Here is an 18,111-nt window from a genome sequence, read left to right on the forward strand (position 1 = left end):
TCGGAGAAATATCTTGCAACTAATTCTCGAAATAGATTCAGCGGTGGCAAGTTAGCTAGGACTTCGATTTTCAAGTCGATTGGAAAACCTTCAGTTTTTTGCCAAATATTTCTAAATTCGGTTATGTCATTCTAATTCGTTTATTCCGGCACGCAACCTCTGGAGATTTGGTCTCGTTACTAATTCGAAACTCCGGAACAAGAATCCGGGCCCCAAAATGTCTTCCGAAGCGTGCAATTTTTTTTTTTCGATTTTTTTTGCAAAGCACAGCGTACCGGAAAATGACATCGTTCGATTTATGGTCCCCGGAAACCAAAAAGAAAGGCGTTTTCGTTCTAAAAATCAACTGCGTGGCCAACAAAGTCCAAAAAATAGAGTGCGTTAAGGTTCCGGAGTTATGAGACCGGAAACTTGTTGAAAATTGTCTCGTAATCGGAAAAGCCGCTTTTCCAGTTGAAAATGGGAGAAATATCTTGCAACTAATTCTCGATATGGATTCAGGGGATGAAGCTAGCCAGGAATTCAATTTTCAAGTCGATTTGACAACGACTATGTACATATATTAAGAAAAAAAGGCAAAATATAAGCCCCGCCCACCCGCCCTATTTTTATTCTGATGATTTTTTTTATTCGTCGTAAGCCGAGGGGCGGAGCTTAATTGTAAAATCCTTATTTTTCTTACCATGTGAAACATGTCCTTAAGTGATCGTGTTATACAAAGAAAACTAAATGTATTAATTAAAAATTCGAAGAACTTAAAGATCTAAATTGAAAAATCGACTAATTGAAAAATCGAAAAGTTGGAAATTCTAAAAATTAAAATGTCAAAAAAATCGAGAAACCACATAAACTTAAAAATTGAAATATTGACAAATGAAAAACTCAAAAACACAAAAATCGAACAAATAAAAACTGAAAAATGGAATAATCGAAAAATCAAAAAAATTTAAACAGGAAGAACTGAACATTTAAAATTTCAAAACTTTTAATTTTTCAGTGTTCAGGTTTTTCCTCTTTTGATTTTCGGATTTTTCAATTTTTCAGTTTTTTGTTTCCCGAATTTTTCAATTTCGCAATAACTCTACTTTTAGGTTTACAAATTTCGTTCCATTTTTCGATATTTTGTTTCTTCGATTCGTCTATGTTTGAATTTTTGAACGAGAATTTGAAAACTCTAGAATCTGAAATTTTGGATAATTCATATTGAAATACTGAAAAATCCAGAAATCGAAAAGTCAAAAACTAAAAGAAGAATTAAAAAAGAAAAAATGGAATAATTGAAACATCGTAAAATCGAAGCACCTACCTACCTACTGAAAACTTGAAAAATGGAATAAGTGAAAAGTCGAAAAAATAAAAATAGGAAAAAGTGAAAATCTGAAAGTTAATCGATTTTGCAATTTTTCCAGTTTTCACGATTTTTGAAAATATTTGGAAAATTTTGCTCTGGGACCATAAATAAGCACGACTTTTTCAAATGTCCGAAATTTTCAACCGTTTTTCGGCCACCTTCGAAAATAATAAAGCGCAGTTATTTTCTGTTTCATTTATTCGAGATTTTTCTTACATGAAATCGGAAATTTTTCTGAATTCGTTTATTTCATTCTAATTCATTTATTCCGGCACGCAACCTCCGGAAATTTCATCTCTTTACTAATTCGAAACTCCGGAACAAAAATCCGGGCTCCAAAATGCCTTACGACGCTTTCAACATTTTTTTTCGATTTTTTTCAAAACATAGCTTACCGTAAAATGGCATCGTTCGGTTTATGGTTTCCTGAAATGAAAATGGATGCCACTTTCGGTCTAAAAATCAACTAACGCGACCAAAAAAGTCCAAAGAATAGAATGGCATTAAGCTTGAAGCTCTATGACCTACCGTTCCGGAAATTTGTTGAATGTTGTTTCGTAATCGGAAAACCCGCTTTTCAGGTGGAAATCGGAAAAATATCTTCTAACTGATTCTCGAAATAAATTTAGCGGTATGAAGCTTGCTAAGGACTCGATTTTCAAACCGATCTACAGACTTTCATTTTTTTGACAAATTTTTCTTATATCAAAAATTTTTTCGAATTCGGTTATATCATTCTGATTCGTTTATTTCGGCACACAAATTCCGGAAATTTCGTCTCTCTACTAATTCGAAACCCCGGAACAAGAATCCGGGTGCCAAAATGCCTTACGAAACCTTCAAAATTTTTCGATTTTTTCAAAACAGAACTTACCGGAAAATGACATCATTCGATGTATGGTCCCCTGAAACCAAAAAGAAAGGCGTTTTCGGTCTAAAAATCAACTAACGCGACCAAAAAAGTCCAGGGAATAGAGTGGCGTTAAGCTTGAAGCTCTATGACCTACCGTTCTGGAGTTATAAGCCCGGAAACTTGCTGAAAATTGTTTCGTAATCGGAAAAGCAGCTTTTCCGATTGAAAATCGGTGAAATGTCTTGCAACTAATTCTTGAAATGGATTCAGCGGTGTCAAATGAACTAGGAATTCGATTTTCAAGTCGATTTGAAAATATTAATTTTTTTGCCATTTTTTTTTTAATTCGGTTATGTCATTCTAATTCGTTTATTCCGGCACACAACCTCCGGAAATTTGGTCTGTTTAATGATTCGAAACCTCTTAACAAGAGACCGACTCAGAAAGTGCCTTACGAAACTTTCTAAATTGTTTTCGATTTTTTCCAAAGCACAGCTTTCCGGAAAATGGCATCGTTCGATTCATGGTCGCCCAAAACCCTAACCAATGCCGTTTTTGGTTTGAAAATCAACTAACGCGACTAAAAACGTCTAGGGAATAAAATGGTATTAAGTTTAACACTATATGATGTACCATTCCGGAGTTATGAGGCCGTAAACTTGTGGAAAAGCCTGGAAAAGCCCAAAAAATCGGGTTCAGGACACTGATTTTTGGATTTGGGGCACGAACAAAGTCCCTAAAAGTTGAGCACAATTACTTCCTGGCTGGGTATAGGTAAATGTGGTTCTAAATCAGGCGTGCAGTCACAATGGCCCATTAAAACCTAACTTACAACCGTTTTACTTTTGAACCATTCTCTTTCGACATAAACCGCGCCGTGAAACTTAAACATTACTCATACTTTATTTCGTATTCTGTTGGTGTTATCAAACACTTTTAAAACGTGGAAGCCTTACAGGCTGATAAGGTTAACCGAAGGACAAACGCGTTGTTTGTTACCAAGTCCACTTCAACTTCGATTTTCACTTACCGTATTACCACCCGCACAACACAAAATCAATAGTTTTTATAGATTTTTTGCTAAGCTATTCTCGAACCCATTATTAGCTTAACGTTCCCTACCATCATGAGTTTTTTTCCTAGAACAAAAACCTCTAATTATCGACAGCTCGATCGAAGTCGAACGGCGGCGACGTTCATGTTTGTATTACTTATTCCGACACAATTCTAATCTAACAAAAAATGATGAAAGACGAAATCGAGGGGAAAATATTAGCGAAAAAATTCCCGTCACGGCGCAGATTCGAACTCGTGAAATCTCGTTTAACGGCTGAACGTGCCGGCCGTGGAGTTGAAATTTTTCATAATGTCAGGGGTTTTTGTTTTTTAAATTTTATATGGCGGCTCGAGTGAATGATAACGGTGGAGAAATTGCCTCCATTAGGGGTGCTGCGAAAGCCATCGGTTTTGCCGAAGTGGTGCTCGATGAGCTAAATTAGTAGCACGGCAAACATACAGAGTGCGTCGGTTTAATCGGACCGAAACGGTTGCTAATTTTCGGCGCGTTTTTCACTATTAAACGAAAGTTAGATGGTTGTTACGGCGAAACGTTTAACACATTTAGGCGTAATTTGTTGTAAGTGAGCCGTAAAATTCTTGACAAAATAGCCAACTTTTATGCGACAAACACCATAATATGGAAAGTAAATATTGTAAAAGCGAGCACAAAAAGAATCCAGTAAACAGTCCCAACGTACTTGTAAATATTTACAATTTTCATTTAGTGGCGTTTTTGCCATTAATTCACCGAAAAATTCCACTACGTTTTGAATAAAAATTATAATTTTACACAGACCTGACATAAACGTAGAACGAAACCGAAAAATTTGTTGCCTCCCCCGACTCTGCAGCCAACTTTTAATTGATAATTGTAAACTCCGCAACTTTGTAGTTTTGTAAACACTTCCGTCGTAAATCCAATCGGGACGGGATGAGAAACCGTTAGCATGTCGAAACAGCTAACACACATGAAGCAATTTTCCCAGGAAAATTATTTTCACCTTTACTGGTTCGGTTAAAAGCAGAAACCCATTTATAACCCATTTGTTTCGAACTAAGACAACATGGTAGCAATTTGTAGTTTACAATCGATTTCCAGAGGTCCACACTAAATTTCGGTGAATGCGGTAGTTGCAAATTTAACATTCAAGATAGCCGTGAAGGACGGTAATGGCGTTTTAGCAATTCACAGAAGAGTTTAACTCTTCGTTAAATAGAGATAAATAGAATCGGTAAATTCGCGAACCACAAAGGAGCGAATGTAGTGATTGCGGTGTTCGCAAATAACACTAGTTTACAAAATGAAACTTTTTTTCATATCCAAAAATAAAAAAAATAATTTTTACTTCTGAATTACTTACTGATAATAAATCCAAAAACGGATAACACAGGCCTGCGAAATATAACTCTAGTTTTTTTGTAGCACATCGAGATTTATTTTTATGTAGGCCTAAATGTTCATAGTTTTTCAAACAATTTTTATGAAAAAATAAAATATAAAGAATATAAAATTGAATGTTTATTTATTAAATGAACTAAATTAGTTATAAACAAGAGTTAAAAAAACAAATAAATCAAGAAGCTTCTTTTTTCTTTCTTCAAACCTCTGATTTAAGCGTTTTCTCTTGTATTCACGATAGGATATGTTATTGCTGTTACGTTTTTCGCATTATATCTTTTTATATTTGAACAGGAAAAGTAACAATCGTCTGTATGATTTTGTGGCTCCATCCAAATCATTGGTGTCAGCAAACTTAAAGATTTCTTTTTCCTTTTGATCATCTGCGAGGTGCATGAACACATTTTATTTTTTGTCTTGGTTTTTTATATTAACTTTAAAATAACTTTCGCATAGTTGTTCGATAAATTCAGAAATTATTTATTGTTGTTTTTTGATTAAATAACTTCTACAAATGTAACAGAAGTTATCTGAAGAATTAACCCATTTCCGAGAAAACATCAGTAATTTTTGTTTAAATTCAGGGTAGTAAGCGCATAGTCGACACAAATAACTCTTACTAAGCTGAACATGAAATGAAATATCAACATCATTATCCATACATATCATTGCCACAAAATCTAGAAGTTAATTTTTATAGTAATAAGAACAAAACTGAAAAAAATATTTTTGGCAGAAACTGTACGTGATAGAAATTTTTGCAATTTTTTTTTATACATGAGTATCTAAGACCTACCGAAATCAGGCGCGGATCCAGGGGGGGGGGTAATGGGTGCAATTGCCCCCCCCCTGACACACGACCGAGGTACTTTATTTTGACCAATTTCAAAATTTTGAAATCGCATTTCATTTTGTAAATACAGTACCTACAACCTCTATAATCCGAATTCACGATTATCCGAACATCCAGTAATCCGAACAGAGGCTATTTGAAGTCGACGCTTCTTTAATCCGAACAAAAACTCTGCAATCCGAACTGAACTTGAAAACACGCACCTACTTGCAAAAATGACGCAAGATCTTTCTATATATGTTGTATGGAATATTTTGAAATTTTTAAAAATTGCCATATTTCAATGCACTGAATTAATTAACTAAATCTGGAAAAAATGTTGAAGTTATCGAAGAAATCTACAAGAAAAGGTATTTAGGTAGTTAAATTTCGAAAATCGTCGAAAATGGGTCGAAATTTGCATGAGGAACATTTCATTTTTGAAAAAGTTTCCTAAAAATTCTGAAAAAATTCAGGGATATAGGTATGTATATCCCGACGTGCTGATTCCAAAAATATAGCATGTTAATGGCAACCGAGCAATATTTTCGAAAATTCGATGTGAAATTCGAATTTTTCGAAATTTTTAAAAATTGCTATAAGTATTTCAACTGTACGAATCTGGAAAAGTGGTTTAAGTTATCGAAGGAATGACGCCAGAAGTGACTTCTGAGGCCCAAAATTTACAAGAAAATTATTTAGTTAAATTTCGAAAATCGTCGAGAATACATAATGGAAAATTTCATTTTTGAAAAATTCGTCTAAAAATTCTGAAAAAATTCAGGGTATAGATCCCGGCGTGTTGATTCCAAAAAGATAGGGTGTTTATGTATCTATTATCCATTGTTGCTTAAGAATTCTTTAATTTTGTTTAATAAAATTAAGGTTTATTTCTTGAAGTTTGCTTTCAACTGTGTATGAAGTTGTTATTCAATTTCCTTTCAGATTTTTGGGAAAATCGCTGATCCGAACAAATCGTTAATCCGAACAGACCTTTTTCCCAATTAATTCGGATTATCGAGGTTCTACTATACACTATACGTGTAACGAAAACAACCAAATGTCACCCATGTTATGTGAAAAAGAGTACACTAGTTAAAATTTTATAAATTTTTTGTTTAGAACGAATTTCTGGGAGATAGGTAAAATCTCACAAAAATTGCACCCCCCTAAACGAAATCCTGTATCCGCGCCTGACCGAAATTACTACTTGATTTTGTTGGGGGAAAACCATCGCAGGCCTGTGTAATCCTTATCACGTCAGGTTTTTTCATAAATCCAAAATAATGAACTTTGCTTTTACCTTCACCTTCGTGTTAAACTGATCCATGTTAATGCACCACTGTCGCATAAAAAATGTCTTCGAGATCGTGCAAAGTACGTGCAAATCAGTTTTGTTACGTTTGTGGGAAAATTATAGTACCTAAAGCGGGAGGACCTGTTCAAATATGCTTAAAAAGAAGGTATCAAGGTTTTTGGGATGAAAATGTGTTACTATTGGTCTATTATAATGGAAACTGACAGTGCTGTCAATAAAAGAAACGCTAGTGTTAATCATTTTTAATTTTCAGTCATAATATTTATAATATATACTGGGTGTTGTTTTTATTTGATACAACCCCTGTAACTTCTTTATTCAGATAAACCTGTATTTCTTTGAGCAAATTTGTATCATTTTAAAAGATCTTTGTGAGGCCAACCTCACATTTTTATTATCACTTCAAATCAAGAGCAACCAATTATTCTAAAATCAATATTTGAAAAATTTTAAATAAAAACATTGATGACAATCTAGTAGCTTGAAAAAATGACACTCATGTTATTTATTTACGTAAATGATATTTTAAAATGATACAAATTTGCCCAAAGAACTATATGTTCATATATATTTTAAAAATAAAAAAGTTACAAAACCTGACGTGATAGATTTTTTCTGCTTTCAGATTTGAATTTCCCGAACCCAAATCTTTTGAATTCAACTATTTTTGTCTTTGGATATAAAACCTTGTAAACTAGTGTAATCGTAGTAACTGGTTTGGGGTCTGGAGATTGTTTGTGTTGTAAAAACGAAGTCAGGTTGGTCGTTTTCGTAAAAAATTTCGAGGTTGCGGTTTCGAGGAGCCCCGGTGTGCATAGTGCGTTTTGTTGCAGGTCCGGACGGCTGCAATTTGTTCATCTATCACCTGCCGCAAGAGTTTACTGATACGGACTTGGCATCGACGTTCCTGCCGTTCGGTCCTGTGATCTCTGCCAAGGTGTTCATAGACAAACAAACGAATCTGTCGAAGTGTTTCGGTTTCGTGTCGTTCGACAACGCGTCGTCCGCGCAGCAGGCCATCGCCGCGATGAACGGGTTCCAGATCGGCACCAAGCGGCTCAAGGTGCAGCTGAAGAGGGCCAAAGACGCATCCAAGCCCTACTAGCCAAAGAGACAGCCAGTCGATTCGTACTCGTACATGTACCAGTACACCACAGCACAGTGCCAGTGTCTTGTGCCCATCTCAGGATATCATCTAGCTGCTATTTATACGAACTGTGAGATATTTTTACTAGTTAACCGCGGCCCCGCCGCTTGTAAATTGATAAATGATTATGTATATGACGAATGACGAGGATGTTCGGCAACAATAAGTGTTACGTTTTTCTTCTTTTGTCATGTTTTTGGTTCGATAGGTTTTGTAAGTTGTGTTTCGTGGCGTACGCGCGTAGACATCCTCTGTTGTTTAGTTCTATCGTCTAGGCCATAAATGTAAATGTTGAGTGATTATTTCGTTTAGTTCTGAGTCTACTTTATATTATCATTTATTTATATGAGCATGTATTGATGAATTGTACCTTTATTTTCTATTGTTGATTAAACCAAAGTTAGACCAAACACCCGACCGATGTCTTTAATATGCAGGGTCTTACACTCACGCCCAAACCAAACAGACAGGTCCATAGACGGTCGGCTAACACCGCTTCTATCCAGAATGGAATGTGTCCTCTAACCCTACTCGACACACTTATTGCTTATTTATCCATAACAAGCCAATTAAAACCTGTCTGCTTGGTGGTAGGTTGTCTTTACCACGTTAACTGTAGTAGCATTTTACCGCAGCTGTTATTTAGTGCTGTTGTAATACCACCTAGTGTCTACCAGTACTACTGTGTTTTTCTGGCGCGGTCCAGCAAGTGCCGTGGCGTGTGGCTTCTGTCTGTGTCTACTAATGTAAATGTCTTCATCTACAGTAAGTGGTTCTCATCTGACTAACACTAGCTAGCTAATACTCTAACCCCGACAGCACCTCCGATGGGCTCGTTCCGTCGCAGATTCAACACCTTGAAAGTCAATGTGGTCACTCACACTTCTTATTTAGAACTAATTGCCGTAAAATAAGTGTGTAATGGCGACTCGAGTCGTGGGCCAACTTCATCCGCATAAGTAATCGCCGTCATTACACGCTCGCTTAATAATACTACGCTAACGACAAACTGAGACTTTTAAAAATAGCGTTTGTATGTCAGCCGTAGGTGGAGTAAAAATCGTGAGTGTCCACCTGTCTTTCAATATCCAGAAATCTGCCCCGGATTCCCCCACACGTAAACACATCCCTTCGAGTTTCCAGTGCCAACACTGAAAATCTCAACTAAATACTAACCCAACTAAGTTACTAACCAATCATAAACACCCTTCAAAACGAATTCAGCATATATTTATATCCTATACATAATTATAGAAATGATAATTTTAAGTGTCCCAACAAAAGCTCATACCCGTGTCCCTCCGAATAATGCATATTTTGATATAATTAACTCAACCGTAGAACAAACATTGCATTTTTGCGACGATTTATTCAAACATCGGAAATGCATCAGCATGATAAATACACATTTCCAATTCACTGAGTCCACATTTTACAGATTTGTATATTCACCATATCGAAACTATTGTCTACGTTGCAACACAAATTATAACTCGTTACGTACAACAGCAGACGGAGAGACACGAAGTATGCACTTTTGCTAATTACAGTAACAGATCTAATAATTCTGTTTCTTTTGTTAGATGGAGTGAGTCTACTGAGATTTACCGCTTCGACGAAGCTCTTCCAGAGAACGCATGGTAGGCATCGACGGGTTGCGATGGACCATGGGCATCTCCATCTGCCGCCCGAAAGGTACTCTCTGTGCCGGCGAAGGTCCATGCGACGATCCCGAACTCAGCAGATGCTAAAAAACACGATAGTCTGATTCAAGTACAAATTTTCGATTTGTTACATTTTTTAAATAAACTCTTTACAAAATGTGGTGTCTTTCTGGATAATTAGCAACTGTTATGACTAGCTCTATCGGTATGTCAAAATTTTTTTAAGCCGAAAATAACACGTTTTGGGTGTATAATGACGACCCGACTAAATATAGGTGGCTGTTTTTGTTACGCTAATTACGCACTAAATATAATGGCTTCTCAATATGCCTCGGAACTAACCCAGGCACAGGAAGGTCGCCCGAGTATCAATTTTCTATTGTGGTTTTTAATAAAGTGGACAGCGACAATGGGGAATAATTTGCTTTGAGGAAGTCGACAAGGGTCCCGACGTCGCCCCTTACTTTTTCCTCATTACCCTAACGACATAATTCCATTTTAGTGCATCTAGCCTCACCTTGAGCACGCTTTATCGGTAAAAAAGCAAAAACAAATTAATGAAATTTTACGACGAGCCGTCACTGCACGTGTCAGGTAAGTGCGTAAAAGCATCAAGAAAACGAACCGACGAATGACATCCACGTATTGTTCGCTCTTCCCTAACTTATGCGCTAGACCGCCTCATTATTTTTAAATTCAAATAAGCATTTGTCGAGCGATGAAAGATCTCGAGAAAAGTCCCGGCCTTCGAAATCGAAATAAAATTAATTAAGTGCAGTTTCCACGCCGGCGGTGTCCGTGGACTTTGCCGCGAAACCTCCACGTAGCTCGCTTATTGCTAGCTCATTCAAATTTTCAAGAACCGCCATCGAGCAGGTGAGCGCAAACGAATCTAAAATGAGCGATAAAAATTCCGCGGACGTATTTGTTTAAATTTTTACGCCGGCTTTCTACCGAAACAATAACTAAAGCGATAAGTTTTCACCGGCGCCATTTTGGAATTAGCACATCCTGAACGGAAGCGTTTTCTTCTTTTAAACGCGGCTTTAGTATGCGGAGCTCGGCTGCGACGCAAATTTTTAGCTGATTGGGAAAATCGGCCATATTTGAAATATCGAACGGCAGACATGTTTGTATTGTAATCGAAGGGTCAGCATTAACATGACAATGGTAAGCAAACGAACAAGGTGATCGCTTTAAAGGAAACTCAGGAGTCGGACGGTGTTGGTGTAATTATTATTACCTGTAATGGCTGCCTCGATAACGAATAAGTATCGAAAAACGAGCTACATTCGGATCCGACAAGGCGCGACGGAATTATTAGAAACTCCATGTATTATTAAAATTGGATGTCTTCATAAATGTTTCATGCGACGACAATACATGCCGTTTGTATCCTCATAATTATTCATTGTTGGAAAGATAATAATAACATTCGTGCTATTCCGTATGTAAATATTAGGCGATAACTACACGACTATGTTTGTGGAAAGTAGGACTCCGATGTGGACACTAAAACTGTCGTTTCGGTATTCTTTCATACCGAGGTTATTGTTCCACACTGATAAAACATTTAAATGACACAATTGCCACCGTTTAGGTTGCTGAACTCACAAAATTGCTTCGTAAACATTGATAAAAATAAGTTTTCGCGAGTGTGCCGCTCGCCTTAAACCGAGTTGCACTAGCAATGTTCCGCCTTTTCGAAAAAGCATACCTACTACCATCGTTTAAGTATATTATAGTTGGACAACCTAATACGAATTTACTTCGCCTAAATAGTGAGCTTTAGGACAAGGAATCCAGGGGGCAGACAAATTTTTCGTCAACGCGCATTTTCACTACAGTGAGCCAACGTATTAGGTTTATTTTACTCTAAATCAGATGGCGCCATCAAACATTAGCAAAGGCAAACACCCTTCACTCTGCTCTTATACGAGGAGTTATCCATTAATCCATAATTAACATTGTTCCGTAAACAGTAATGTGTATAAACATATATGTACAAAATATGAAAATATACTTGACATAAAAAATATGAAACAACGCGTTGTAACGTGATAAGAAAGAATTGAATTTAAATGAATTTGACGCATATTTTTATTTGACTATATCTGAAGACTGACAGAAACTTTCCAAGGGTTTTTATGTTTTTAAACTGGTATAATTGTTTAGTTTTACGAAATTAAAGTAAAACAAGATTTTAATTAAAATTTAGATTCGTGGTGTTAAAAAATATTAACACAAAATGAAAATATATGTTCAAAGTAAATAACAGAATGACATAAACTTAAGAGGCATGTTTGTAATATCGAGTTGTTAAAGGCTGCTTTGAAGACTGTTTGTTTCTATGAAAAACAATTGCTGTTGTCGGATATTTTGGTAGATTTTGTTCCAAAAATACGAGATAACTAATTGTTTCTTGAACTAGTTTCCGTAACTTCTAAAATTTAAAAAGGATACGCCGTTCTGTTGTAATAAAATCTAGAATAAGGTCAAAATCACACTAATATTACATCTGATTTTGTTAACCACATGAATATAATTTACATTAAAATAAGTTACAGACATTGTTTGAAATGTTTATTATAGTTCGAAAACAAGATAAAATAAATAAATAAATAAATAAATAAATAAAATGTGCAGTTTATAAACTTCAGAATTTTAGTATAAAAATAATTATGTTTGAAGCTTTATTTTGTCTGTTCGATTTTATTGGGTGTATTGGGCCCCTCTCGGGATATAACACCGATATCACTGCACTGACCCAACGTTCTTCAACCCATGGGATGATTTATTACTTCCGTTACACACGGCGATTTGGTTTTCGGATTTTCGGCTAGATCTATCTGCACAGTTAACTCTTTGCGCACTGCACACTGACAGAGTATTTTGCACTTCTTCAAGTGTTATTTTTTTTAAGATATCATATTTGTCAGCGTTTCCAAAATTTTCTTCTTTGCACAGGTCAACTAATTTTTCGTAAACCGCATTTTAAAATTTTTGTTATTGTATTTTTTACTTTTTAATTTTCTAAGGCATGAAAAAATCCCATATAGGTTTCTATGAATTTATTAACGAAATCAACTGCTAACTTGCGCGCCATTTTGTGTTAATTAACACCAATAGTGATTATGATAATTTTATAATTATCATTTTAATGAAATTGTGTTCTTCACTAAGCGAACGACAGCAAACAATTTAAAATTACCGCTAGTCAAGCACCTGAAAATCCATCTCTCCCAAATATGTCTTTCTTGGCACGATTTGTAATCCGAAGTCTCCCTCCACATGCAATTTTTCGTCGCCTGAGAACTTGTTTGATCTACAGACCAAAGCACACTCAGGCCAATATCGGCTTTAAGCGATTTATCTAATATAAACCGATATTCGTTAGAGTTGATCTGAAACTAAACGAAGAACTAACCCATTTCGACCATTGGACTTTACAACGAATAAGTGAACAAAGTTCTTGAACATCTTAACGATTTAATACATAATGTTCCCGAATGACAAAATTTACATTTCAAATTGTATTATCAAATTACACTCACCAAAATTTGTCACGAACAATGAAATGACGCAATCTCCAAATTTTACAATAGTAAAATTGTAGTTTCGCCCCGTTTACGGTTTATGCATCCGTGTCGAGTTTTCACCTTAGACGTCAAGATTTTTGGAAAAAAAAATCAACATTTTCCAATTTATAATGTTATGTATTTAAATTTTAAAAAGTAGAATAGTCCTGATCTTGTGATTTATACCTAAATACGCTATTGGGATTTTTCGGCTTGTCGATTTCTCGATTTTTCAACTTTAAATGTCTCAATTTTTCAATATTTCAATTTTGGGCTTTTCCGATTCCTTCATTCCTTAAATTTTCTATTTCTCGATTTTTTTATTTTTCGATTTCTCAATCTTACCTACGATGTTTCAATGATACGATTTCTCAATTTTTGTCCTCTTCAATTTTACGGTTTTTAAATATTTCGATTTTTCAATTTTTCAGATTTTCACGTTTCTAAATTTTCAGTTTGCCGATTTCTAAAGTATTTTTTTTATTTGTCCATTTCTGGATTTCCTAAAGTTTCGATATTTCACATCTTCAATTCCTCAATTTTTCGATTTTTTAAGATTGCGATTTTTCAATTTTGCTTTTTTAGATTTTCGATTTCTCAATTTTCCAATTTTTTAATTTCTCAATTTTTTGAATATTTCTTTCAGTTATGAGATTTTTCAATATTTCAATTTTTCGACTTTTCGATTCTTGAATTGATGGGTTTTTTTTGATTTCTCGCTTTTTTCCTTTTTGGATTTTCAATTTATTGTAAACTTTAGATTTTTCAATTCTGCGACTGTTCAATGCTTCGATTTCTCAATTTTTAAACTTTTCAATGTTTTAATATTTCATTTTTTAAAATTCTAGGTTTTTCGATATTTCGAGTTTTCAGTTCTTCTATATTTCAATTTTTCAATTTTTCGATTTTTTGAATTTTAATTTTTGATTTTCCAGTTTTTCTTTTTTAAAATTTTTCGATTATTCAATTTTTTAATTTCTCAATTTATCGAATTCAGATGTTTCGTTGTTTTGATTGTTCAATTTCTCAATTTTTCAATTTTTAACTTTCCTTTTCGGCTTCCGACTCCTCAATTTCTCGATCCTCCGATCTTTCGATTTCTCGAAGTCTCAGTTTTTGAATTTTTCGATGTTTCGATTTTTGGATTTCTCGGTTTCTCGATTTTTTTATTTTTCGATTTCTCAATCTTACGATGTTTCAATGATACGATTTCTCAATTTTTGTCCTCTTCAATTTTACGGTTTTTAAATATTTCGATTTTTCAATTTTTCAAATTTTCACGTTTCTAAATTTTCAGTTTGCCAATTTCTAAAGTATTTTTTTTATTTGTCCATTTCTGGATTTCCTAAAGTTTCGATTTTTCACATCTTCAATTCCTCACTTTTTCGATTTTTTAAGATTACGATTTTTCAATTTTGCTTTTTTAGATTTTCGATTTCTCAATTTTCCAATTTTTTAATTTCTCAAATATTTCTTTCAGTTATGAGATTTTTCAATATTTCAATTTTTCGACTTTTCGATTTTTGAATTGATGGATTTTTTTTTATTTCTCGCTTTTTCCTTTTTGGATTTTCAATTTATTGTAAACTTTAGATTTTTCAACTCTGGGATTGTTTAATGCTTCGATTTCTCAATTTTTAAACTTTTCGATGTTTTAATATTTCATTTTTTAAAATTCTAGGTTTTTCAATATCTCGAGTTTTCAGTTCTTCTATATTTCAATTTTTCAATTTTTCGATTTTCCAGTTTTTCTTTTTTAAAATTTTTCGATTATTCCATTTTTTAATGTCTCAATTTATCGAATTCGGATGTTTCGTTGTTTTGATTGTTCAATTTCTCAATTTTTCAATTTTTAACTTTCCTTTTCGGCTTCCGACTCCTCAATTTCTCGATCCTCCGATCTTTCGATTTCTCGAAGTCTCAGTTTTTGAATTTTTCGATGTTTCGATTTTTGGATTTCTCGGTTTCTCGATTTTTTTATTTTTCGATTTCTCAATCTTACGATGTTTCAATGATACGATTTCTCAATTTTTGTCCTTTTCAATTTTACGGTTTTTAAATATTTCGATTTTTCAATTTTTCAAATTTTCACGTTTCTAAATTTTCAGTTTGCCAATTTCTAAAGTATTTTTTTTATTTGTCCATTTCTGGATTTCCTAAAGTTTCGATTTTTCACATCTTCAATTCCTCAATTTTTCGATTTTTTAAGATTACGATTTTTCAATTTTGCTTTTTTAGATTTTCGATTTCTCAATTTTCCAATTTTTTAATTTCTCAAATATTTCTTTCAGTTATGAGATTTTTCAATATTTCAATTTTTCGACTTTTCGATTTTTGAATTGATGGATTTTTTTGATTTCTCGCTTTTTTCCTTTTTGGATTTTCAATTTATTGTAAACTTTAGATTTTTCAATTCTGGGACTGTTTAATGCTTCGATTTCTCAATTTTTAAACTTTTCGATGTTTTAATATTTCATTTTTTAAAATTCTAGGTTTTTCGATATCTCGAGTTTTCAGTTCTTCTATATTTCAATTTTTCAATTTTTCGATTTTTTTAATTTTAATTTTCGATTTTCCAGTTTTTCTTTTTAAAATTATTCGATTATTCAATTTTTTAATTTCTCAATTTATCGAATTCAGATGTTTCGTTGTTCTGATTGTTCAATTTCTCAATTTTTCAATTTTTAACTTTCCTTTTCGGCTTCCGACTCCTCAATTTCTCCATCCCCCGATTTTTCGATTTCTCGAAGTCTCGGTTTTTGAATTTTTCGATGTTTCGATTTTTGGATTTCTCGGTTTTTCGATTTTTTTCTTTTGAGCTTTTCAATTTCTGGATTTTCCAATTTTTCAATGCCCCGATTTTTCAATTTTTCAAATTGAATTGGATCCCTCGATTCTTCAATTTTGCGATATTTTAATTATTCATTGTTTTAAATTTTAGTTTTTTCGATTTCTCGATTTTTTGACTTTTCAGTTCTTCAGTATTTAAATTTTTGAATTTTTCAAATTTTTGCGTTAAATTTTCAGTTTTCTGATTTCTCAATTAATCTATTTTTGATTTTCCCACTGCTCAAAGTTTCGATTTTTCAGTTCTTCAATTCTTCGATTTTTCGACTTCGCTTTATTGGTTTGCCGATTTCTCAATTTTTGGATATTTCTTTCAGTTTTGATATTTTTCAATACTTCGATTCTTTCATTTTTCGACTTCTAGATTTTTCTATTTTTTATTTTTGGATTTTCAGTTTTTTGTTTTTTATTTCAATTTCTCAATTTTTCAACTTTTTCATATTTTAATTTTTAAATTTCTAGATTTTTCAGTTTCTCGAGTTTCCAGTTCTATATTTTAATTTTTTATTTAAATTTACGAATGTTTAAATTTTTTGAGATCTCAATTCATTGAGATTCGGATGTTTCGATGTTTTGATTATTCAATCTCTCGCTTTATCAATTTGTCTATATTTAAGTTTTCGATTTTTCGATTTTGGCCTACTTCGGTTTCTCAATTGTTTGATTTTTTGACTTCTCGATTTTTCGACTCCTCGATGTCTCAATTTTTGAATTTTACAATGTTTCGATTTTTCGATTTGTTGGTTTTTCGATTTTTTGCTTTTCGGTTTTTCGATTTTTCGATGTTTCGATTTTTGATTTATCCGATTTTTCAATTGTCCAATTTTTTAAATTCTCGACTTCTCGATTCGTTGATTTTTCAGTTTTTCGATTATTAAATTTTAGATTTTTATTTATTTTTTTTTTTTTTTGATTTTTTGATGTTTGGATTTCCCCATTTTTCAATTTTAGGATATTTTAACTTTTCAATGTTTTAAATTTTAGATTTTTCGATTTTTTAGTTCTTCAATATTTTTTTATTTTTCAAATTTTGACGTTTCTGAATTTTTAGTTTTCGGATTTCTCAATTAATCTATTTTTTTATATTCCCATTTCTCCACTTCCTAAAGTTTCGATTTTTCAGTTCTTCACTTTTTCAATCTTTCGATTATTCAGGGTTTTGATTTTTCAATTTTTCGATTTTTTAAGTTTGCGATTTTTAGACTCTGCGTTTTTGACTTTTCTGTTTCTCAATTTTTTAATTTCCTAATTTTTTGATATTTCGTTCAATTTTGTGATTTTTTTAGTTTTTCGATTTCTCAATTTTAACTTTTCAATTTTTAAATTATTAATTTTTTTCGATTTTTTTACTTTTCAGTTCTTCTATATTTCAATTTTTCAATTTTCGGAATTTTTAAATTTTCGATTGTCCAATTTTTTTTATTTTTCGATTTTCCAATTTTTCGATGTTTCGATTTTTGAATTAACCGATTGTTCGATTTCTCGATTTTTAAATTTTAGATTTTCCAATTTTAATTTTTTTGATTCTTTTATGTTTCGATTTCTAGATTTTACAATTTTCCCATATTTGAAGTTTTCAGTGTTTTAAATTTTCGATTTCGAGGATTTACTGTGTTACAGTAGTCATCAGTCTTACTCATCAAGAACGATTATTGCTGTGCGTTAAAATGCCTACAATACATACTGATAAGCACGTACATACAAGACACATTTAAGGCTGTTTTAGTATAATTTTTGCAATTTTAAATTTATTTCTTGATGTCTAAATCGTATATATTTAAATGGTGATGAATATTTTGTGATACAATCTTAGGATAAAATGCATTTTAGTTTCAAAAATATACTTAAATAATGCTACTACTAACGCTATTTTTTGGTCAAAAAAATTGTGCGTTCTAGAATTATACCGACTACGATAATGCATATCCACGCCAATTAAACATAAACGAGCATAATGCTAACTCATTAATGCTTTGTTTTTTGTCGTGATTGCCTTGAGTACTTGTCGTCATTCGATGGCATTAATTGCTGCGACTTTTTGCGCAAGCTGAACGTATGTTTTC

At 33.1% G+C, this 18,111-nt stretch overlaps 1 protein-coding gene across 6 annotated transcripts in view; it reads left to right on the forward strand.

Moving 5' to 3' along the window:
- The window catches only part of LOC135136620 (CUGBP Elav-like family member 1-B), a 347,598-nt gene extending 339,229 nt beyond the window's left edge, over window positions 1-8,369 (forward strand). For all 6 annotated transcript variants that reach the window (XM_064065986.1, XM_064065988.1, XM_064065989.1 and 3 more), the window contains one exon: window positions 7,646-8,369. In XM_064065986.1, coding sequence (XP_063922056.1) covers window positions 7,646-7,917 — 272 coding nt within the window. In that variant the 3' untranslated portion in view covers window positions 7,918-8,369. The remainder of the gene's footprint in view (window positions 1-7,645) is intronic.
- Window positions 8,370-18,111: the final 9,742 nt, after the last annotated feature.

This window comes from Zophobas morio, unplaced genomic scaffold (genome assembly GCF_036711695.1).
Source record: "Zophobas morio isolate AGI-343-1 ecotype UQ-CSIRO unplaced genomic scaffold, CSIRO_AGI_Zmor_V1 ptg000026l, whole genome shotgun sequence".
Lineage (NCBI taxonomy): Eukaryota > Metazoa > Arthropoda > Insecta > Coleoptera > Tenebrionidae > Zophobas > Zophobas morio.